The following is a 22,011-nucleotide window of genomic DNA, read 5'->3' as shown; positions in this document are numbered from 1 at the left end:
GTCCTCTAAATAATGAACTTATAAAGTTTTGGTGCTGCCAGATTTTCCGTAGGTCTGAGGCCCCACAACATCTACAAATAGGCGCACATTTCAAATACCTGATAAGTATAGTTTCAATAGTCGTTATATTTTGTACAATTTTTAATACATATTGAATGCATATATGTAACAAGCAAAATGCGAATACTTTGTATAAATATAGGATCCCGTGTACATATGCGTCGTGAGTAACTCCTTAGTATGTATATGTATATGTATGTAATTGCTTGTGGCGCAGAGTCTGATGCTCCAGGATCGGAGCCTTGCTCTTGGCACCATGAATATGTATTTATGTCTATGTATCTATATGAGTACGTAGTTAGTGGGTGCAGCCTGATCCGCGGGGCAAGGCCCCAGCTGGCTGCCAGTTCGTCGCATGGCACATTCGTGATACTGTCTGGGTCATGTCGGATCCAGGAGCGAATCTGTGCAGGTGCGTTGGGCATTGCATTTGGGGTAATTAAAGCGATATGATCGAGAGGGAAAGATCTTAAGCGGGATATGTGACAAGCTAGCCCGCATTGCACCTGAGCAGCAGCAGCTCCTGGAATGCCGTCATGCACGTCCTTACACATCCTAAAGGGTCGTCTCAGGGACATGGTTGTGGCGTTGCTGGCCGTTCCCCAACTGCTGGTCAATGATCTTCTGCTCCAGCTTCTTAACTCGTAGCTGGTATTTGCGTTTGTTGTGCTCCAGCATTTGTCCCAAATTGCTGAAAGAGGTAAATAAGAGCTGTCTTAGATTCCTAATGGGAGTAGCAATGAATGAGATCCTTACTGGTTGGACTTTTGCAGCTCGCGCACGTTCTGATGCAGCTGCTCATATTTCTCGTCAGAAGCCTTCTGTGTGGCCGTGACATTGACTAACAGCGCCTGGATGCGACTCTTTAGCTCCGTTTCGCGGGTCAGAGCCTCCACCAACTGCTGTTCGGTGAGGGCCGCGTGCTCCGCCTCCGAGTAGGAGACCCGGTTGCTGGCCTGCAGCTGCTTAAGGGCTTCGTGAAGAACGCCCACCCGCTCGTTGGCGTTCTGTCGCTCCTGCTCGGCCTCTTCCATTTTGTTCTTTAGCTGCAGGTTTGCATCCCGGAGCTCGAGCAGTTCCTGCATAATCACCGCTGTCTCCAGATCGAGGGGCGACTTCTTGTCCTCGTCGCAGAGTTCGTGTTCCTTCTCCAAGGCCAGCCGCTTCTTTTCGTACACATCACTGAAAGGGGACTCTAGACTGACGATGGTGTGCTGGACGCTCGAGCGTCGCCCCTTCAGCTTCGAGACATGGTAACGCAGGCGGTTGTCGTCGTCGGTGCACCAGGAACGTCCAGTTTTGGGAGCATCCTCGGTGCCCAGATTAATATTGTGCTGCCACGGTCCCAGACTGTTCTCGCACACGTTCTTCTCGCTGTCGAGGCGGGCTAAAAGATGCCTGGCCACCGCCTCTACTGATCGCCGGCTCTCCTCCGCCTCCGAAGCTGATTTCTCCCCAAGAAGCGCTAACCTAAAGAATACGTTTAGTCACAGGCAAAAAACTCTTGGGAGGACTCTTACTTGCTCTCCAGCAAAGCCAGCATCACGTCATAGGCCTCGATGGCTCGATCACTGCAGTTGAGCGCCAGCTGTAAGGCCACCGCGTTGGACTCGTATTTTCCGCAGAGCAAATACAGGTGCTCAGTGTGCTCCTTGCACTCATCCAGGGTCAGCGCCAGCATGGTGTTGCGCATCTCCAAGTGCTCAACTCTTCGCTGCAGTCTGTCCAACTCCCTACTTAGTTGCAATGGCTCCATGAAGCTCTCCATGAACAGGTTCTGCTCCTTGAGTTCACAAACCAAATGCTCCACCAGATTGATGTGCTGGAAGGGATTAGCTTGACTTGACTTGGTTCTTCGGTTTCAAAGGAGGTTCCAGCTTACCTCATTGTTCAAGGATGTGTGCTGCTCATTGGATGCATCTTCATCGGTGGGCTCCATTTTACTGGCGCAGCGCAACTTTACCCTCTCTGCCATTTTCGGCACGGCGGGTACTCGCTTTTGGGGACTGGTCAAGGAGACGCAGGCTGGTGTATAGGTGAATATGTGTTATGAGTTATTATGGAGGAGAATGTACATCTTCGGATTGTTATACCATTCAGATCATTGAGCCGCTGACCACACTCGTTAACCTCCGACTCGCAACCGAAAAAGGCCACCTTGGTCGGCTCCTCCACCACGCAGGCATCCTTCGTGGCGATCTCGGACTGGAGCAAGGCGATCTGAGCTCTCAAATGGAGCACTTCCTCCTGCAACGCTTCTACCCGGCCCTTGTGGCTGAGCTCATGCTGTGGCTTATGTCCCCCAAAGTGATCAGCACTAGCGGCACTGCAGGCGCCCTCGATGTCCTCCAGGGGTTCCGTCTGGCACTCGGCATCGGGATTGGTGAGGTTGAGCTCCGAGTTGTACACAGAGCCCTCTTGGTAGCTCAGCTCTGGACAAAATAGGGATTAATAAATATTTGGTGGATTCAAAAATGCCTCACTCACCACTGCCCTCGGGCTCCTGCTCCTCCACAATGATATGTTCCTGCTTGCTGCGCAGTTTCTTGCTTAGCTCCGCAATGACGCAGTGCATTTCGGTAATGCGGCACTCGTGCGCCTGACTGACCACCTCCAGTCGCTTATGGCATATCTCCCGCTCCGCATTGCTCTCCTTTAGCTGTCGCTCGGACTGCTGCAGTCGCTGTGTTAGGTCCCTCACCCGGTTCTCCAGTTGCTGCACGGACAGTTGTTCAACCTGGAGATACAAGAGGAGGCAAGCTTTCGTGAGGTTTCTAGATGATTATCTTTGGAGGCATCACGTTGATGGGTTTCCTTGCTAGCGGCTGAGCCATAAGAGTGTACTCCCAACTGCGCCGCTTGTCGCTGGGCATCGATGGAGGGGTGTCGCTGCAGCACAGGCAGCTTAGGCTGCGCGGAAGCAGTTGCTCCGCAATCATGGTCCAGTGGAAAATTTCGACTGGCGATTACGTCGTCATCCGAGCACGATGCATCCGCTTTCCCCGCCACCGCCGACGTTGCTGCAGCTTGACCCTCGGCCTACGACACGCAGCTGCGCACTAAGCACCACCCGGAATCCCAAACCCGCCACTCCACGGGGAGAACTGTATGGATTTTGTGGCTTTAATTAATTTCATTTAATTTGAATAAAAATAATGAAATATTGCCTAATTAAGTATTTTATCAGTTTAGTACTAATTTAAGCCACTTTTTTTTAAGATTCTACGAAGCTATATTTCTCTCAGTGGAATCAATGGAATCACTCACTTTGTTGACAATGTCCAGCGTGGAACAGCTGGATATGTTGTTGTCGCTCTCCGTGGTGGTGGTGTCGCGCTGTGTATGTTCCGGCGAGGACTCCAGCTCGAAGGATCCCACCAAATGCCTGGTATTGGGTCCAGCTCCCCGCGGCGAAATGCTCCCGAAGACATACTCGAAATCCTCGCCAGCCACGCTGCCGGAGGGCTGCTTCCCTTGGAGGTCGCGTTGCTTGCCACTACGTCGTGGCACGTCGGTGGCTATCTTGGCCACCCGCGCTACCTGCACATCGTTGGACATTTTTGGCGATGGGTCGGAACGGCGGAGGCGGGGCAATCTCTTCCAGACTAGAATCGGCTTTGTATGGGCCGCTTTGCAATGGCTTTTGATTGGTGCTCCATTCTCACACTGGGTGGCACTTGGATTAACTCTACATGGCACTTTCTACAGGCGTCCTAAGGCATTTTTAATTCAGAAACTTTGCAAACTTTTATTGGGCCAATGTTTATTTCTTATCAGAAAATGTATACCAAGACCGGTGTTGGAAAAGGCTTGGAACTGTCAAAGTAGCAAAACTTTGCAACACTTGGCCAACGTTGTGGCAGAATGAGCGCAAAATTTAAACGAAAATTTGGTTTCCATAATATATTCAATTAGTTTTTTATTGTACGCCGTTGCGGTAATATACATATATGTAATTATTTTCTCAACACTGCGATATGGCTCCATCTGGTTCTCTGTAAATCATAATGAACATTGAACTAGTTTATAGTTTCCCTTTTACGGAATAGCAGCTACGTTTTCGGCCCGAATCGTCACCATAGCCTCGTAGTCGCGCATGTCGAGCTCGTGAAGGGCCTTCTGCACCAGAGTGGCCAGGTGCGGGGGTAGATCCTTTAGATCCTCCATCCGTTCCCGAGCGACGGCGCTGGAAATACGCGGGGTTCCGTTGCAACGGCTGCCGAAGCCACAGTTGCCCGAATCCGTGGTGGCCGACGAAGACTTTTGGAAGTCCTCCGGTTGCACATCAACTCCGTAAACGGATGAGTCAACGGACTCTGCGGAAAGCGAAGACATTCCATCGTCAGAGTGCAGAGCTTCAGGCGCAACCTTGTGCTGGTTAGAATCCGCTGGATTTGGGGTGAGGGTGCCACCTTCGTTATCCGGGGCAATGGACGGAGTGCCACTGATGTCGGCGTCATCAACCATAGCGGCGCAGTAACCGTTGAGGAGCAGCTGCGAGGGTGCATAGCCGTAGTCCTCCTCTTCTCCCTGGCCCTCATCAGCGGCCGCGTCCTCCTCAGTTCCCGAGAGAAGCTGTTGCCAGCGCTGTTCCAGCTCCGTCATCTTGCCAGCCAGTATTCTATGTGAGATTGGGAGTGAGCATTAAATGAATACATTTCGAGATGATTTCCCACTTGTTGGTCTTCTTCTGGTGCGTCAGTGCCAGATTCTTGTCGTTGAGGTTGTCCAGTAGCGCCAGACACAAGGACTTCAGGTCGTGTAAGCTTTCGGTTTTTTGGGGAAGATCAATGCCGCTCTCCAGGATGGTTTTCACTAAAAAGAAAGGCAAACATAAAGCCAGGTAAAAGCGGATCCTGTAAAATACTTACCTTGTCGAGGACTTAGTATAGTTTCATCATTTGTGCTGCCTCCGCCAAGCTTTACTATGCCCTTTTTGCGTTTTGCGTCTAAAATGGACTGGATAACGAGGTTACAGGAAGTTAAATTATAGAAAAGATACAGATTAAATCGATTTTCTATCTTCTTAAATATGTTGTATGTACCTTGTACTTGGAAATACTCTGTTTGGTCAACTCTAGTTCGCCTTCTTGGATCTTCACACGTTCGTGCAGGTACTTGTTCTCCAGCAAAACCCCATCGATGTCGAGAAGCTGAAAGGCAAATAGTATGAAAAAGCTAATTACATGCTCTTTAAGCCACAAGTTTACTCACCCTCGGATGCGTTTTCTTGGCCCTGAGGGCAACGAAGAGTTCATGATTGAGGCGATGGGCCTTGCACTTGTATGCATCCCGCTCTGTGATAAGCTCTTCCTTCTCGTCGATTACCGCCTTGAGATCAAAGGCCAGCTGAGCGTTCCGCTTCTTGAGCCCTTCCAGGTGGCAGATAAAATTGGCACGCTCGCGGCGCCATTGCAGCTCCTCCTTGTTTCGGGCGGCATTCTCGTTGGCCATCGCCTGCACCCGGGCCTTGTTGCTGGCCTCCGTTTCGCGCAGGAGCTCCATGTCGCCCTGGAGCTCGTTGAGCCGCTGTCTGAGAGCCTCTACCTCGGTGCTCAGCTTCAGGTTTTGTTCGCGCGTTTCGTGGAGAAGAGCGGCCAGACTGGAGTTTTCGCTGAGGGCTCCGCATCCGCCCACGGCGAGCATTTCGCTGTTGCTCTTGAGAGCTGAGTAGCGCAGCTGCAGGGTCTCCGCCACCAGTTTGTACTGGTCCCGTTCTACGCGGAATTGCTCCAGTTCCTGTCGCAGGATCCGCAGGGCCTCCACCTTGCTCTGCAACTTCCTGTGAACGGCGGATGTCTGCAGGGGTGGCGTAGCTTAGTCACATAGCACACACATAGCTTGGGGGGCGGAGGATAGGACTCACCTCCACGCTGAACGTGGCCATATGCTGTCCGAACCCGTGGTGGTGGTGGCTCGCCACATCGTCCAAGTCCATGCCGAGAGGTTCCATTCGTTTTCTGTATGCAAAGCTTCAGTTGTAGACATTGACAGTGAATGGAAATGAGACTGACTGATTGGGGAACTGGTAGAATCACAATTCCCCTGCATCTAAGGACTTCATTTTGGCCAAACACGAAGTGAATCAATTTTTCTTGGCGCCTGCGCGGTGGGCGCCTGAACGTATGCTACATATGTTGGCATTCCGATTGGTAGTATCGATGAATTCCCCATAACTACGTTATTTTCAATTATTTAAAATATAAATTATTTTTATTTTGGATAGACACATTAAATATTTTTTGTAATAACAGAAGCTGTTACTATTGCTATAGATAGAAATTTGCTTTCTTAGATTTCTGAATTCTCGGTCCTTCCGACCACAGCTCCTTTTGACGCTCGGACATGGCCTTCAGCGCCTGCTTGCAAACTTGTTTAACCCTTTTAATTGAGTTTGTTCTCATGTCCAGATTTTCAATGATCTTCACAATACAATTTGCTGAAATAATCCGTAGATTTGATAAGAAAATGGTCTGCTATGTGGTCAACCTTTACCTTTATAAATTAGAGCCTGGTGCTGACTGAGGTCAAAAGACACCTGTCGATTAAGACCACCGCGTTCTCGAAGATCAACCATTTTCGACTTTTTGTACGGCTTATTCTGCTGCACTTCTTTGGTTAACATGTCATTTGTCAAGGATTTACAATGCGTCCAACTTATCTCCCGAATTTTGGTCACCTTGCAATTCCTGTGCATATGGCAAATAACAGGTTCTTGGTCCTTCTCAACATAATTCCACAGGCTAAGCACTTCCTTCCCAGGCCCCACTTGATTATCAAGGGAATTAGGGGAATCTTCCAGAAGTAACTTTATGCGTTGCTCGTTTTCCTTAAGCCTGGTAATTACTCTTCGGTTGGTGGCCACCAATTTCTTAAGGTCGCCAATCTGGTCATTCAGCTTAAGACTGTAGTGCTCCATCGTGTGCAATACATTTTCCACGCTGTCCAAGTGCTGGTTAAATGACGCCTCTTTTCTTTCGGAAATCATGATTGAGGGGTGAAGTCTGGACCGAAATATATTTTTTGTTTTATTAATTTTGTTTGGAATTTTTGGGAAAGGACTACTTTAAGTGGTAACAACGGCTAGAAACTACTTATACTGTCAGAGTCAAGGAATAAAAGTGTGGCTTAGGTGTACGTAAGAACTAGAATCGTCAGCGGCAGCTCATTGCGCTTGCGATAGTTACCATTTTGCGGACAACATTTGCATTAGTTCCGTAATACGGATCAATGTCTTGCTTGCCCATGGTCACATCGCACTCCATCTGGGTGGTGGGGGCCACGTAGTCCTCGCCAGCCGTGTCCATGGCGGAGGCATGAAACTCCATGCAGCGGCTCACCGTGAGGATCTCCTCCAGGTTGGACACTTTGATTCCGGCACCGGGCATAACTATGAAGTCCCTGTGGTGCTTGGCTATCAGCTGGGCCAGGTTATCGAGACCTTCGGCTGCCGAGGGACGGAATCCGCTGCTCAGCAGCCGCTTGAAGCCCAGCTCCCGCAACAGCTGGACGTTCTCCTGCATTCGCTTCTGATCGGTGAGGTCAAAGGCTCGATGAAAGGTCACCGGGAGGCCCTCCGACTGCAGCATCACATGCCGGCACTGGTCCACGTTGATGGTGCGATCCGGATTAAGTGATCCGAACACAAAGCCGTCCGCGCCGTTCTGGCGCAGCAGATCCATGTCGGTCAGCACGGCGCACATCTCCTCGTCGCTGTAGACGAAGTCAGTTCCACGGCGCGGCCTCAGCATGCAATAAACGGGCAGTGCGATGGACTCCTTGAGGGTCTTCAGGGTGCCAACGCTGGGAGTCAGGCCGCCTTCGCTCAGCGCCGAGCAGAGTTCGATGCGGGAAGCTCCGCCGGCAACGGCGGCGAAAGCAGACCGTATGGAGTCCACACAGACCTCCAGCTTGATATCGTGGCTGGTCATTTCGCTTATCAGTGATAAACCAATTGATAAACAATAATAAACAAACGTACAGTCAGCTGTTTCGATACTTCGATAAACGATTTTTGCGTATTTTTAATTTAATATTTTTGGAATACCAATATAATTAAAATCAATTATAAATAATTGATAAGCATTTTAATTTCCTAAAGCTGCCACAGAAACTAAGTATGAAACAATATAGTAATAAATAAACGAAACATAAAATTACAAATTTATTGCCAACGCATCTCGACAGTGTGACCGAGTGTTCAAGGAAAACCAATCCATTTCTGGTATTTACACCGTAACTAGGCCTGTCCACTCTGGCGTTGAGATTTGTGATGTGCTGGTTTTGTTGTGAACACAATTTTTTTAATTTTTTAATTTGATTTGCGAGGCTTGTGCGAGTGCGTGCCGAGACAGCGGAGCATCGGACGGAAGGCGGAAGTGGACGTGTAAGTGCAGCATGCGCCAGGCGATCTAGGCAACGGCAGTAGGACAGCAACGTTGCAGCCAAACCGAGCGCATTCGGAGTTACCTAGAAATGACCATGGGCGAGCCAACCTCGTCTCTTGTTCTGCCCGTCATACTGCGGCCTATTTTCTCACAGGTAAGTGTAAGTGCCCAGATGGGCCAGCCCCCAGCCCGAGCCCGAGCGCGAGCCCTTCAGCTCCGCCAGATTCCGTGGCTGTGGTTTCTGTTGCGTAAACCCAAGTGCCAACGTACAAACGTTTGTAATTGCTTATTGCTTGCAGCTCGAGCGACGCGACGTCGGCGCTGCCCAGTCTCTGCGCTCGGCCATTCTCAAGTCTGAGCAGAACAATCCGGGCTTCTGCTACGACCTCGTGGCCACGATCGTGCGGCGGGCCGATCTAAATGTCAACCTGAACGAGGCCGTGCTCCGGTTGCAGGGCAACATTACGGAAGCGGACCGTAAGTAGCGGCGGCGACGCCAACGCAGCAGCATCTAGCTCTATTGTGTTTCTCAGCTCTCACCATTTTCCTTTGCTTGGCAGTAAATGAATACCGCTTGACGCGCACCGAGGAGCCTTTCCAAGAGCTCAACCGCAAGTCCGTGGCCCTGAAGGTGATCCTCAGCCGCATCCCCGATGAGATAAACGACAGGAAGACTTTCCTGGAGACTATTAAGTAAGTCGAACATTAAAATTGAGGTGGTTTCTATAACTCAAGAAATGGTGGCATTAGGCTGGTAAATATTTTCCTTTAAACTTTCTAAAAATAATGTTATATTTTGATATATTTGCTTAACTTTCTTGAAGAAATATCTTTGTATATGATCATTAATTGTTTAGCCCTAAGAAATGGCAAATTCTAATCTAGAAAGTATAAACAAATTAGAGGCTTACTCTGTATTAATGCAACCTTATATTCCCATTCCACCTAATTTGTTCCTCGAGTTATAAAAGCCAGTTAAATGTTCTCATCAACATATTCACAAAAATTTCTAAAACGTTTGCAGGGAAATCGCCAGCGCCATAAAGAAACTGCTCGATGTGGTCAACGAGATCGGCTCGTTCATACCGGGCGTTACGGGCAAGCAGGCTGTGGAGCAGCGGAAGAAGGAGTTTGTCAAATATTCCAAGAAGTTCAGCACAACGCTGAAGGAGTACTTCAAAGAAGGACAGTGAGTATCTATATTTACTATTTACTATTTACATTGGGTGTTATCATACGATATGAGTCGACGCCCGTGATAGCCGGTTTCTTTAATCGGCTCATATCTGGTTTCTTATCGTTTCTGGCCAACCAAAGCGCATGATGTCATGCCATTGGCGTTCCGGGCATTGTTTGGTTTATCATTTTGCGCCGGAGCATTAGTTTGGGGTCGGGGGCGGTGGTTATTTTAAATTGTAAATCGCACAAATTGCCCCGTTTTGGCTTCGATTTTTAAGTCTCTCATTATATTTGACCTTTTCGCTTATCGACGGCGATTTCTATAAATAATTTACAAAGTTTTCAGCAACAAATCCGAAGTAATCCAGCGACTAATCGATTTCTACTTAATTTGCCTCTATTTCCAGACCGAATGCAGTATTCATAAGTGCACTTTTTCTAATACGGCAAACGAATCAAATAATGCTGACAGTTAAGAGTAAATGCGAGTAGGAAATTAAACCATTTAATTATGGCAAATTTAGTGGCATTTTAATTTTATTTTTAAATAACCATTTAACCACAAGCACACCACACACAACAAAAATCATATAAAAACCAAGAGAGAACACTTACTTCAATAACGAAAATCGCCCGACTAAAAACGCCCAAGTTGAAATGTTTGAACGCAAATGAAAAATCTGTTGTAACTACATAAATAAATAGGCCTAATGTACATCATATATATATTACAGATAATCGGACACTAAATTTAGCAAAGCCTAAAACATTGTAATTAACTATTGAGCAACTATTTGAAAAAGAGAGACGATGCGTGTGCGAGTGTTTCTTTTTTGTTTACAATTTATTGTAAATAATTCATTCTTTTTCTGTTAACGACACAACCATCGGCTAGTTTGTTTTTGTTTAGGAGAAAGCGACTACGAATAAAATTAAAATTAGTGAAAAAATGAGAAAAACAGGAAATGTATATGTATGTACTATGGGAAGAACAAAAACAAAAAAAGGAAACAAAAAAACAAAAGGGAGAAAACGGAAGACACTTGAATTTTTAACTGTTTTTAATTGTTAGAGTTTGAAAATACAAAAATGAACTATACATAATAATCATTTACTTAATGATATGTTCGATTTGAAAATGCGGATGCGAAAGACATTAGTAGCCGACAGCACTATCAACAGGATGGATAAAGAAATTATTTTATTTAAAAAATGTTACATGAAAAACAAACGCAAAACAAAAAAAAAAATGGAGGAACAACTCATAATGTAGTCATAGCGAAAACAAAAACGACAAATAAATGTATTTATATTCCAAACTGAACAAATGTCTTTCCCTTATTTTAATGCTTATTATCATTATCATGGAGAAAATACAGGGAACGAGATAAGGTCTGGCTAAAATAAATCAAGGGTTTATTTTACGCTTTTATTAAATATGTAAATGTAAAACTTAAATATGGCCCTCAATTAATCTCTTCAACAACTCTAAAAAGTAGGCAATGATTTCACATTGGGATAGTTGGGATACAACATCAACATAAACCCATAATATGTTCCATTCCCGATTTCTTGGTGGGTATAAATAAACCATTTCATACATACATAAACCAGAACTTGACTTTTAAGGATAAATCCCTAGAGATTCCTTCAACAACTCATTAAATCTGAGGAGTTCTCCCTGTAAAAGGTTAACAGGGCTGGCCAGTGTTAACCGCCAACAGCAGCAGCAGCAACAACAGTGATAGTAAAGGTAAGAGCAACTTGTACACTTTCAACCCCAAAAGAGCGTACCAAAGCGGGAGAAAATTGCCCGTTTTTCAGTGTCATTTGACAGAAGAAAAATCGATTCCCCGTACTCTGGGCACTGCTGGCACTGGCACTGGGCACTGGGCCACTCTGGCACACTGAGCACGGACCAGGCAGGCAGTTGGGCAGAAATCAGAGTACAAACCAGCCGAGCAGCGCGACCGAGATGACCCACTTTTTGGTTTTCGCACTGAAAGCCAACTGCTACCCACAAAAAGTGGCCATCTAGGCATAGTTTTTTTCTATATTAGTAGCTGCCAAAACGGAGATCGCGCTGTGCTATTAGTCTAATCGCATTTTCGGATATTATGTACAACTCGTAGCCTAGTGTAAACTCTATGCATTTATGTGAATTTCCCAGCGCAAACGTGGAAGAGGAAAACAGGCGACCTGAAAAAGCAGCACTACCAGCAGCAGCAGCGAGCAAGAAGCACAAGCAGCAAAAAAGGTTCGCATCCCGTTGTTAACCCATCAAAAATAAATAAAAATAAATACAAGTGCTTGAATGTGTTAAAACCAAAAAGAAAATATCGAAAAAGAAAATGAAAATGAAACCAAAATCGACATCTAAGAGAAAAAGTGTATAAATCGGGGGGCAGAAACTTTTTTCGCACTGCTCCCGAAAAAAAAGAACCGTTATGCGAGCGAGCAGCGAGCTAACGAAAATTTCGCTCTACACCAAATGTTTTTGCTGCTGCGTGAAAATTTTCATTTAGTTCGATGAAACCGATAATGAAAATCGCGAGTGCAGTGAAAAGGCCAAGTGCTGCTGAGTGCGGAAAATAGTCGCATTCCGGAAAATGGTGGGGCAGTGAAAAGTAAAAGTGTAAGAAAAAAAAAAAGAGCAGGCAACGTAAAATTACACTCTCCAATACACGCACGCACACAGGGGCATGTACATTCATACATACATACATGTGTATGGAAATGTACAATCATACAATATGCAAATGCGAGTAATTTCTCAGGAAAACCAGTGTGATCGAAACGTTGAATGAAAACGAAAAATGGTGCTTAATATAAATAATATAAAACATACGAAAAGCTAAGTAAATCAAGTCAAAGTGCAGCTTAGCGAAAAACGGCGCGCACACACACATACCCACCCACACACAGAGAGAGCGAGAGCAAGATATAGAGAGAGAAAGGCAAAGAGCGAGAGGCAAGTAAGTAGATGTAAATGGCCAGCGAAACTGGAGCAGAGCACGACTACCAATGCAAATGCCATAACGGCAGGAGCAGAAGCATGTGTCGCATGTGTGTGTATGTGAACGTTTCATATTCATAAGCTTCCAGCAGCAGCAGCAGCAGCAGAGCGAGAAGAAGAGGCAGGAGCGGCCGCAGCAGTAACGGCAAACGAAAAGTCCCACTTTAGGCTCTGGGGGCGGTTTTGACACTTGCCTCAGCCTGCGCAACAACAGTGTTAAAGTTGTTTGCTGCTGCGTGCGTAACACGGATATGTATTACATACACACACCCGCAGCTTACCTTCCTCTTCTCCGGCCCGCTTCGGAGTAGGTGTAGGTGTAAATGTTGCCCGTAAACTTGGGCCTAACAGCCTCGTGGCCCCCTCAAGTATCAGAAATTTCCCCCTTCTGCCACTGATTGAATCCCGTTGACGTTTTATTTCGGCTCTTTGTTGTTGTCCCCCTTCCCACGCACTCTGTTTATATTTATGGGCGCTGCTCTCAGTTTCCGCTGCAATGATCTAAAGTCACGCGCCGGAAGCCAGGGTACTCACTCAGGACAACGACGATCGATAACCAGAAAGGAAGCTATTTATACATACATCAGTTTTGAAGAGCAGTAGTTTGTATACCCTTGGAGTTTAGAATTTTTTCTCCTGATCGACGTGTAAAAATCTACATTTTTACGAGTTTTAAGCAAATGTGTTCAAAAACTAATATGATATACATTTTTACACAAGTTTTCGTATTGGAATTAGCGGATATAGTCCTTTGTTCTTGTCAAAAATTATCTTTCAAAGATGCAAGGGTTAAGCTTTCCTATTGTTTTGAAACATTAAATTTAAAGCATTAATGCTTACATAAAATCAAAGATACAAAGATACGATTTCAATTCTTTTTATTTCGTTTTTTTTTTTTTATATTTATGTATTTATTGGAATGCTTTCAGCAATGATCTAAAGTCACGCGCTCAGAGCTAACCCAATCGATAACGATAATGTAGCTTATTCAGCCACATGCAAATATTTTCTGTGTTTTATGAAATGATTTAGCTGCGAAAGATCCTAATAACTTTTACTTAACACTGATTTAACCTACAGGAGTTGTTGTAGTCAACAAGAGCTAAGCAAAACAACCGGACCCACGTGTCGTATGCGTGATTTTGTTAAAACTTTGAAAGGATAAGTTACATTACATTTTTGTCTTTGTAATTCTTGTTTGCTAAAAACTTGGAAAAAATGTCACGAAAGGCGATTCTCTTTTTATTGAAAAGAAAAAACCAATACAATTTAGTTTCAGTTTCGCGCAGGATTAATCGTCGTCGTTGGCCAATTTTGACATCTGGCAATCATTCAATAATTTATATGCTGGGCTGCCAGCCAAGCTGCGACCATGGTTGAGTGGCCGCATGAGATTTCCGCAGGCAGGGAAGCACCATTTTGCCACCATCCTCCATCACCATGCTCCCCATAACTATGCTACGATTTTTCTATAGTATTTTGTGCGCCAGAAGCGACGAAATTCGTGTGCCCCTGCCTGTTTCTCTGTGTGTGTGTGTCGCTATAACTATAAATAGGCGAGATAGTTTTTGTGCTCGTGTTCTGGTTCCGCTTTTTCCTTGGCTCTGCGATTGAGGTCAAACCATCAGCAGGATAATGAACTTTTCCAACATCTTAAATGTAATTGCTTGACTTTAAAAAGTTTCTGCTCCGGTTTCCAGTGCGCGTTTTGTTTTTAGAACTCGGGGCTCGAGCACTTGAACTATTTATGCATGTAATTGTTGGCAATGCCATCAGGCTAGGCTGTAATTGCCGCAATTAGGAGCACTTCATGGTAATGTGCTTGTGTCAAGTGTGTGAGCATTCAATTAATTGAGCGTCAGCTCATTAGGCCATCACAGGGAAATGGGCTTTTAAACATTCCCTGATCTTTGCCGGGAAGTATGCAGTAAACATTCGCTTCGAACTGGCTATTTTTCCATTTTTCAACAGGCGCCATATGCTAATTAATTGCTTTTCCCTGCCAGCCATTCAGTCAACATTGGACACCAGCTTGGAAATTGCCATTTTTCAGTCTCAACTTTTCTGTTTTGGTCTTTTCCCGCTTCTGTGGCAACTTTATTTTGGAGTAAATTAAAGTTGAAGCGCCAAAAACGAAAGAAAAAAAGCTACAAAGTTTTTAAATTAGTTTGCCGTAGTTTGTTTTGCCACCAAAAGTTTGGAGGGACTCCGTCATACCGTCTCCTCTTACTTCTTTCCAGATTATTTTAACCACCGAAAGTTACAGAATATTGTTTTAATTACGACTTTTTATATATTTCACTATGTGGCCTGGCACTTGTATATATATTGAAATACGGTTACGCATACGCCACGTTGTGCTGAAATGAAGATATCGAGGTGACGCCTCCTCCCCCTATCCATCTCCCTGTTAGATAACGTGGCTCCGGCCAGAATGAATGGGAATTTTCCATTTAATTTACTCCGATGGCCGCAACGACTTTGGCCAAAATGTGGGTTAATAGAGTGTAAAGCAGCGCCAGGCCGCAACCCAGTTTCTGGTGGTTTCATGGAACTGGTGGGCCTCCTGAGAGGCTGGTTGCCTGGTGCACATTCTACGGCTCAGGCTAATCTGCGCTTTAAGAACTCATTAAAATTTCAAGCCGCCGCACAGCGAAGACAGACGTCGATGTGTCCTCTTCCTAGAAGTACGCACTGAGACTGCGTTAAATGTTTAATTGTAAATCAGAAGGAGTTATATACATTAACAAAAAAATTCATATGTAGAGGCAAGATTATGTTTAGTTTTTGGTGACACTCAGAAAACGGATATTTTGCATTATTTTATTTAAATTTTAATTTTTAAATAAGGAACAAGTTTTTCGAAGTAAAATACCAAGATAATTGTTCATTTCATGAACTTTGCATGTGTCTCCGATATCCATTTTTTAATAATCTGAAGAATTTAAAAAGAATTTCGTTTTTAATCAAATATTGTAAATAATGATCCCAATTAAAGGACATTTGGATAATCAAATTTCATTCGTCTGGCATATTAATGGTTTGACAAGGGAGACCTTCGACCGAAGCGTAATTAATTGACGGTTGCTATAACATTTTTCCACCGTGTTTGAGAGGCTGGCAAACAAGTCGCCCGTGACGTAGGCTCCTTTTGCTGTATGCGTGCATGTCTTGGGGGTATGTATGCGGGTGCGGAATATGTGTGTGGAGATAAATGGTGCCAAGCACTGCTCAAGCCCCCGAAAGTGTGCGGCAAGCAGTGGGGCGCTGAAAATAGTCACCGACAGGCACAGACAGACACTAGCTATGGTTGGGCAACGGAGGCTTAAGCCAGGACAGGACAGGATGAACGGTAGAGGGAGCGGGAGTGGGAACGGCAAGTGGCTATGGCTGCTGTTGTGTTTAAAGACAAACAAGGAAATGACAGCGGCCGGATAGCAATCTAAGGCAACTGCCGGACAAAGGACACAGCGAATATAAGAAAAGCACTGCCGCATATGTGCACTGGGGGAAAACTCTGAAGAAGCTCATGCAATCGTATTATAAATTTAAAATTAAATATGAAATTGTTCATTCATACGTGTTTTTTAATTGTAAAAATTTATTGCTTTATTGTTTTCGTTTTTTAAGTTTTCGAAATGAATTGTCAGCTAATCAAGAAGACTAACTGGGAGACTTGTGGCCAACTTAACCATTTTCGCTTTACAGTGCCTTTTACCTGATTAATTTACCGACAAAAAAGAAAACCAAATTAAACTTCCATTTTATGTAATCATTAAATTAGACTCAAGAAGTTTTTGATTATTTTATACAACAGTTCTTAAGAATTATGACTTTAAATGATTAAGGGAGCAATGACTTTCGTTTAATAAGCCGTTAGAAGGTTAGGTTATACCCAAATTGAAGCTTATGTTTATTAAGTCTTAAAGTTACCTTTGTGCTTCGTTTTCTGTGTACTTTCACAACTCACATCAACAACAAAGGCCTTTCGCCCACATCTACTTCAATTGCGAAATGCTTGCAATGCGCTTCATCATAATTAAAAAATCCTGCGGCCCACATGTACACCCACACACGCACACCCACACGCGCACACACAGCAAACATTGGCACATTTGCCGTTAGCCAACATTACAGCAAGGCTTTACAGTGCCAGGCTCTGTTAACTTTCGGAAGTCCTTGCACATGCGCCAATTCTAGCATTCTCTAGGTCTCTCCCTCTCTGAAAAAGGGACATTTTCTCTCTGACTCGCTCACAGGCCACCGTATAACCGACTCTCTCGCACAGTCCCGGACTGCTGTCTCTGTCGCCCACATAAAAGCTGGAAGCCATTAACAGCGGCAAAGTAACAGTAACAGTAGTAGGGCGAACGTGCTTAGCGTTGTTATTATTCTTGTTGTTGTTGCAGTTGTAACCCTCACACATACACCCAAACTGTGCATAACAGCAACTAGTGGCTGTGCTTTTGCCATCGCCTTTCGCCTTTCTCACTTGGCATTTCCCATTTTCCATTTCCCACTCACATTCACAGCCTAGCCGAGCTGCACTGCAGTTGTGTCAGTGTGTACTTAACATTTACGATTTACATATAAAGTGTAGTATAGAGCAATGGGCAATAAGTGAAACGCAAGAAATCGCGCAATTAATGAGTTAATTACCCTGATTACTGGCGCCTACCTGGAAACACGCAGTGAAAGTGGTTTAACTTGTTGAGAAATAACATTAGATTTTGTAGAATTACATTGGCGGCAGTTACAACAGTTATTTCTTCTCCATAACTTGTGATGTTATATATTAAGGGATATTAGTTAAAAATTATTTAAGACAACGAGAGCTCAAATGTCTCTTTAAATTGAAGCAATTTAATTATAAAAATTGTTTATAAATCAAGCTTATGCACTGAGTTCTTTCAAACTTTATGATCTCAGCCAGCTCACCTTCTGGTTTTTACAACCATTACAAGGTACTCACTCACCGTTTTGAAGTTTCCAATAAAAATTGTGCAGTGGGCAGAACCAGAAGGGCGTTTTGCAAAATGCCAAAGACTTCCGCCTGGCTCCGGCCAGATGTTGTCATGCAATCGCCCATTTAGGGGCGGGTCTTCACCACAACAGTAAGCAACATCAACAGCATCAGGAGCAGCAGCAGCATCATCATTGGCACAGGATAAACCCTGTCATAGCTTTTAAATGTCAACGGTCCACATAAGCACTGGCATTGACGGCCCATCGAGTGGGTGGCGATGGAGTAGGCGGTGCAGTGGGTGGTGCAGTGGGTGACTGGAAGCTTTGATGTATTAATAAGCATTTATCGATGTGGCGCAGGCTCCGCTAAATTGAATTCATGTTTGGTATATCCTGCATTAAAGTTTCGTTTGGAAAAAAGAAGTGAAAAAGGGAATCCGTTGATTCCGGATGAATCAATACTGATAAATATGAGGGTGCATCTGTCTTTGCCGCCGTCTAGACAAAGAGGCGCCTTCCCTTGTCTCAGCGTATGCGTAATGTGGCGTATGCGTAACGCTTAGTTCATTTTCAATTGAAGCGCTTAATAGTATACATGTGTTTATTCCATACTGCTCTTAGGCAATTATTAGGTAATAGTTTATCAGCATTGATTGAACTAAGCACCTTAATTAAACTGCTGACAAAGCTTCCAGCAATGGGCAGTCACGGTAGCCTCTAAGAGAGATTGCATAGCTGCCAGCGAGAGATATTCAAATGTGTAGCAGCCAGGCCAATCTCAACGTCGTAGGCTGTGCATGGACATGGATAAATACGGTCAGGCTGGCAATTAACCCAAAGTTCAAAGTTCGCCACACCGCACTGACCCGCCTCGAGCGACACGTGCGTGCTGTGCCGTGCCGCTGGTGGCCAGAAGCCCGACAGCTGACCTATTTCCACAGTCGCCAGGCCCATGAATAAATAAGAAGAGGTCCGGACGGAGTGCGAGGATAATAAAAGCAATAACTATTTTTAGGAGCCAAGCGGAGTTGGCTCCACTTGAGCCCAACTCGAGTTGCCAAAGATTTATGTGCGTTGCGAGCCCCCTTCTGATGTGCGATTATCCTTTTTGTCTCCCTTCATTGCAGTCGTCCAAGGGGCAGCCACCACAGCATGCCGTACGAGTCGATGCACCATCATCAGTCGGCGGCCGCTGCCGTGGCCGCTGGCAGCGCCCCCAACGGAATGCTGGACTCCCTCAGTCTGCAGCTGCGCGATGCGGAGATGCGACGCACAGAGATCGAACGGGCGCATCAGGTGAGTGTGGGAACCTACTTGCATCATTTTAAAATTTCGAAAATTTTCTTATTCTTAATTCTCTTTCTCAGGAAACCCTGGCACAAATACGCAATCTAAGCGGAAGCGCACGTCCCGATGCCGAGGCGGTGGAGAATCTGCAGTCGAGAGCCCGGGAACTGGAGAAGAAGGTAGGTGGCATCAAAGCACTGCGGTTATTCCTGCATCCCACTTATCCTTGCCTTGTTTTAGGTTGCGCTGGAAAATGTGCGCTGCGAGGAGCTGCAAATTGAACTGACCTCGGCACTGAAGGCCAAGGCGGCGCGCTCGGTGTCTTCTGGTGGTCACACCGGAATGGCCGCCAGTGGAGCGACTGGCGCCGGCGCAACTATTCCCACATCGGCCAGCGGATCCACCGTCACTTGGGCACCGACAATCAGTCACCAGGACCAAGGCTCCGAGATTGATATCATAATGGCAAAGATAGAGCAGGTAAGAAGCTGTAACTTTTAACTTTTTTGTACAATATTATTAAATTGGTTAGTTAAAAAAAGCAAAACAAACACAGAAACGTGGGTGTAAAACTTTATGAAGCAATTAACTAGAGTAAAAAGGTGTTACAAACAGCAAAAAAATGTCTCAGCGAATAATTAATCATCTATGTAGATAAAAGTTGTTAAATACTGTTAGTACATATTCGAAAAAGTTACATTTCGGGATGGGAATACGTTGGACTCCCCTTGTGCAGCTAAGGGAGAAACGGATCGCCATCCCGAGTTATAACCTTTTCGAATTGTATTACAAAATGATAGTGAAGTTGCAAGATAAGTGTTGTAGAATCAGTGTTGAAAAATCCGTGTTGTAACAGGATCAAGTCCTGTTTGGTTTCTCTACTCGGCCTGACTGGACGATGGCTCCGTGAAGCTCTCGGCTAGAGCCTCATCGATAAGGCGGCTGACCTCCAGCTGGCTCACTTCTGATCGTCCGGAGGAGTTGTCGGAATCCAGTTCGCCATTGGCCGTTGTCGAGAGGCAAGAGATGAAACTTTCCAAGCTGTCCAGGCTGCTTGCCCCGGAGGCGTCTGGGTCGGAAGACAGGCTCAGCTCGAACTGGGTGCTGCTCTCGCTGGAGCCGAGGGATCCCTGGCGAAAAAGCGGGTCTCCGCAGTTGATCTGCAGCTGGCGGCGCATCTGCTCGTTCTCCACTGACAGCTGGCGAATAACCTGCTGGTTGCCGTCAGAGGCACGATCCTCCAGGTCAACAATCATTTTCATAACTTCCGCCATCTGCTCGATGCGCTCGTTCTGATGCTGAACGATACCCGCCAGGCCGGCCATATACTGCTCCCGCAGATGGTAGGTGTCAATGAACATGTCGCCATCGCAGTGCTCCCGATACTTGGCCATGATGTGCTCGGTGCCACTACGGAACTCTTCGGCAGTGGCCTTCAGTTCAGCGTTGTCGCGCAACAGCTGCATCTGCACTTCGTCGGTATTGTGCTCCGACAGGTGCTTCATCAGGTTCTCGTCGCGGAAATTGTAGCAGTTCATCATGTCCTCGTCCGCGTTCTTAGCCTCCAGAAGTAGCGCATCAGCCTTGTCTATAAGATCGTCCAAGCTACAGGCCAAGCCCCTGGCCTTACGGATCAGCCTGCCCTCGGGTCCAGTGTTCATCAGACGGTTCATTCTTACAAAACGCTCAGGAGCGTTTGTTAGGAGCGCTTACGTTGAATTTAGAACTTTTTCTAGAGAAAATTAATGCCTGGTCAGGTTGGGATACGAACCGAGCACTAATAAATGAGGGAACAAATCTATTACCATTTGACAGATTTGTCTTTTTTTTATAATAAGGAAAGGCTTCAAAAGGAATCTTATATTTTTATATATTTATATTTAAAGTGATTACCTAGAGCTATTGTGATGTACCCAATTTATTGAGTAATGCCTTTTCTCTTCACTTGCAGGATAATCGCGTGCTGGCCGAGTTGGAGCAGCCCCGCACCTCGGCCAGCGCCAGCATGTCAGCGTTGCCGCCCAGTTCCATGTTGAGCACGGTAAATAGCGAATTTAGAACCATATCAAAGAGTGGTGAGTACCGAGGAAGCTACGCCGGAGAGCCCCAGTCACGGACGGAGCATGAACGGGTCTCGCTTTCAGAACTCGAAGAAGAACTGAACCGTTACAAACGGGCTGTGCTAGGAGGCAGCGGTGGCGGCGGCGGAGGTGCCATGTCAGCCATGTCCTCTGGCTACTCAAGCCTTCCACAATCGCTGGCCTCTACGATGGCCAATGGCGGGGCCAGCACCAGCTTGAGCGGCGCCAGCGTTGGCTCGCAGAGCGTGGCCACCGCTGCTGCCGTTGCCGCCGCCGCCGCTGGAGGAGGAGTGGGCGGTGGCGGCGGACATGGCGGACACGGAGGGCATGGCGGGCACGGCGGACATAGCGGACATCATGGGGGACATGGCGGGCACCTCACATCCATATCGGCCCTGGTGCCCAACTCAATCAGCGGCATATCCTCGAGCCTGAGCAGCCATGCCATCCAATCAATGCAATATGGCGCCGGGCAGACGTCCGTGGAGAAGCTGCTGAGCGGAACGAGTGGAATCACTGGCATTCCACCCCTGCCGGTAAATATTCACACGATGAAGGCTATGCCGACGGCATTAAGTCAGGTAAACCAACTATTTTCGATCGCAATGAACTACCAACAACAGCGGCTGGGCCCACGCCACGCCACCGCCATTATTATAGCTTTGCAGCTTTGCATAATGTATATTACGATTGCAATTACGATTAGGATTACGATCCGTTTACTTACTGTTCTATATAGTGTCCATAGCGATCATCTGCTTTCGTTCGCTGATCGCTGGCCGCATTGCGTTCTGTTGTAGTCTCATTACTGTTGAAAATAAGCATTCACACACACACACACACACCACGTACAACAAACACCCACCGAATCACAAACATACACCCATTTCAGAGAGTAGATCGTTGTGAATACTTGTACCTAATTTCCAGTTGCCTGTTGACATTGAAGTAGCATCATTTATATCGCTTTCGCAGCATGTTTCATTGAAAACTTCATCAAATTCTCTTCTTAATCACCTGTATAAGAATCAGACTT

At 45.9% G+C, this 22,011-nt stretch overlaps 6 protein-coding genes and 1 long non-coding RNA gene across 18 annotated transcripts in view; 3 read left to right on the top strand and 4 right to left on the bottom strand.

Moving 5' to 3' along the window:
- Window positions 1–123: 123 nt before the first annotated feature.
- LOC108081259 (colorectal mutant cancer protein) lies at window positions 124–3,850 on the bottom strand. 3 transcript variants are annotated; one of them, XM_017176352.3, is made up of 7 exons: window positions 3,328–3,850; window positions 2,548–2,797; window positions 2,154–2,492; window positions 1,943–2,085; window positions 1,581–1,882; window positions 817–1,530; window positions 124–751 (listed from the first exon to the last, which is right to left on the bottom strand). In XM_017176352.3, exons 1-7 carry the CDS (start codon window positions 3,616–3,618, stop codon window positions 616–618), a joined length of 2,175 nt encoding a protein of 724 aa, XP_017031841.1. In that variant the 5' UTR covers window positions 3,619–3,850; the 3' UTR covers window positions 124–615. The 3 variants fall into 3 exon arrangements, with proteins under 3 accessions (XP_017031841.1, XP_070142415.1, XP_017031842.1); XM_070286314.1 differs by having other exon boundaries at window positions 2,551–2,797; XM_017176353.3 differs by lacking the exon at window positions 3,328–3,850 and adding an exon at window positions 2,862–2,999.
- LOC138928749 (uncharacterized) lies at window positions 2,783–3,235 on the top strand. Its single transcript, XR_011445085.1, has 2 exons — window positions 2,783–2,830; window positions 2,883–3,235. It is a non-coding gene; the product is annotated as an uncharacterized lncRNA (long non-coding RNA).
- Window positions 3,851–3,966: 116 nt separating the features above from the next.
- On the bottom strand, window positions 3,967–6,150 carry LOC108080940 (coiled-coil domain-containing protein 149). The gene is made up of 6 exons (XM_017175846.3): window positions 5,927–6,150; window positions 5,275–5,859; window positions 5,106–5,213; window positions 4,932–5,019; window positions 4,737–4,875; window positions 3,967–4,681 (listed from the first exon to the last, which is right to left on the bottom strand). Exons 1-6 carry the CDS (start codon window positions 6,011–6,013, stop codon window positions 4,099–4,101), a joined length of 1,590 nt encoding a protein of 529 aa, XP_017031335.1. The 5' UTR covers window positions 6,014–6,150; the 3' UTR covers window positions 3,967–4,098.
- Window positions 6,151–7,063: 913 nt separating this feature from the next.
- Window positions 7,064–8,149, bottom strand: LOC108080911 (copper homeostasis protein cutC homolog). Its single transcript, XM_017175815.3, has one exon. It carries the CDS (start codon window positions 7,989–7,991, stop codon window positions 7,215–7,217), a length of 777 nt encoding a protein of 258 aa, XP_017031304.2. The 5' UTR covers window positions 7,992–8,149; the 3' UTR covers window positions 7,064–7,214.
- A 155-nt stretch (window positions 8,150–8,304) lies between these two features.
- Ccm3 (programmed cell death protein 10 Ccm3) lies at window positions 8,305–10,348 on the top strand. Its single transcript, XM_017176365.3, has 5 exons — window positions 8,305–8,601; window positions 8,747–8,924; window positions 9,008–9,140; window positions 9,472–9,636; window positions 10,034–10,348. Exons 1-5 carry the CDS (start codon window positions 8,536–8,538, stop codon window positions 10,116–10,118), a joined length of 627 nt encoding a protein of 208 aa, XP_017031854.1. The 5' UTR covers window positions 8,305–8,535; the 3' UTR covers window positions 10,119–10,348.
- Window positions 10,349–11,510: 1,162 nt separating this feature from the next.
- The window catches only part of Rbp (RIM-binding protein), a 28,390-nt gene continuing 17,889 nt past the window's right edge, over window positions 11,511–22,011 (top strand). For 4 of the 10 annotated variants that reach the window (XM_070286168.1, XM_070286170.1, XM_070286169.1 and 1 more), the window contains exons 1-6: window positions 11,511–11,883; window positions 18,735–18,903; window positions 18,975–19,073; window positions 19,135–19,374; window positions 20,846–20,969; window positions 21,039–21,556. In XM_070286168.1, the coding sequence (XP_070142269.1) occupies window positions 11,774–11,883; window positions 18,735–18,903; window positions 18,975–19,073; window positions 19,135–19,374; window positions 20,846–20,969; window positions 21,039–21,556 (1,260 nt within the window). In that variant the 5' untranslated portion in view covers window positions 11,511–11,773. Of the gene's footprint in view, window positions 11,884–18,734; window positions 18,904–18,974; window positions 19,074–19,134; window positions 19,375–20,845; window positions 21,557–22,011 lie in introns of all 10 variants that reach the window. The other 6 variants (XM_017176136.3, XM_070286172.1, XM_070286166.1 and 3 more) reach the window with 4 other exon arrangements.
- On the bottom strand, window positions 19,456–20,699 carry h-cup (heineken-cup). The gene has a single exon (XM_017176143.3). It carries the CDS (start codon window positions 20,565–20,567, stop codon window positions 19,773–19,775), a length of 795 nt encoding a protein of 264 aa, XP_017031632.1. The 5' UTR covers window positions 20,568–20,699; the 3' UTR covers window positions 19,456–19,772.

This window comes from Drosophila kikkawai, chromosome 3R (assembly GCF_030179895.1).
Source record: "Drosophila kikkawai strain 14028-0561.14 chromosome 3R, DkikHiC1v2, whole genome shotgun sequence".
NCBI lineage: Eukaryota > Metazoa > Arthropoda > Insecta > Diptera > Drosophilidae > Drosophila > Drosophila kikkawai.
The sequence above is the reverse complement of the archived record's forward strand: the minus strand, read 5'-3'. Positions and strand labels throughout refer to the sequence as shown.

Bases quoted from the DNA above. Each gene is read 5' to 3' on its own strand.
- Ccm3 (XM_017176365.3), top strand. From the start codon at position 8,536: ATGACCATGGGCGAGCCAACCTCGTCTCTTGTTCTGCCCGTCATACTG. The intron at 9,141-9,471 runs GTAAGTCGAACA...AAACGTTTGCAG, and splicing joins ACTTTCCTGGAGACTATTAA to GGAAATCGCCAGCGCCATAA. The intron at 9,637-10,033 runs GTGAGTATCTAT...CTCTATTTCCAG, and splicing joins GAGTACTTCAAAGAAGGACA to ACCGAATGCAGTATTCATAA.
- LOC108081259 (XM_017176352.3), bottom strand. From the start codon at position 3,618: ATGTCCAACGATGTGCAGGTAGCGCGGGTGGCCAAGATAGCCACCGAC. The intron at 2,798-3,327 runs GTGAGTGATTCC...TTGTATCTCCAG, and splicing joins CGCTGGACATTGTCAACAAA to GTTGAACAACTGTCCGTGCA. The intron at 752-816 runs GTAAGGATCTCA...TACCTCTTTCAG, and splicing joins GAGCTGCAAAAGTCCAACCA to CAATTTGGGACAAATGCTGG.
- LOC108080940 (XM_017175846.3), bottom strand. From the start codon at position 6,013: ATGGAACCTCTCGGCATGGACTTGGACGATGTGGCGAGCCACCACCAC. The intron at 4,876-4,931 runs GTAAGTATTTTA...CTTTCTTTTTAG, and splicing joins TATACTAAGTCCTCGACAAG to TGAAAACCATCCTGGAGAGC. The intron at 4,682-4,736 runs GTGGGAAATCAT...AATCTCACATAG, and splicing joins CACCAGAAGAAGACCAACAA to AATACTGGCTGGCAAGATGA.
- h-cup (XM_017176143.3), bottom strand. From the start codon at position 20,567: ATGAACCGTCTGATGAACACTGGACCCGAGGGCAGGCTGATCCGTAAG.
- LOC108080911 (XM_017175815.3), bottom strand. From the start codon at position 7,991: ATGACCAGCCACGATATCAAGCTGGAGGTCTGTGTGGACTCCATACGG.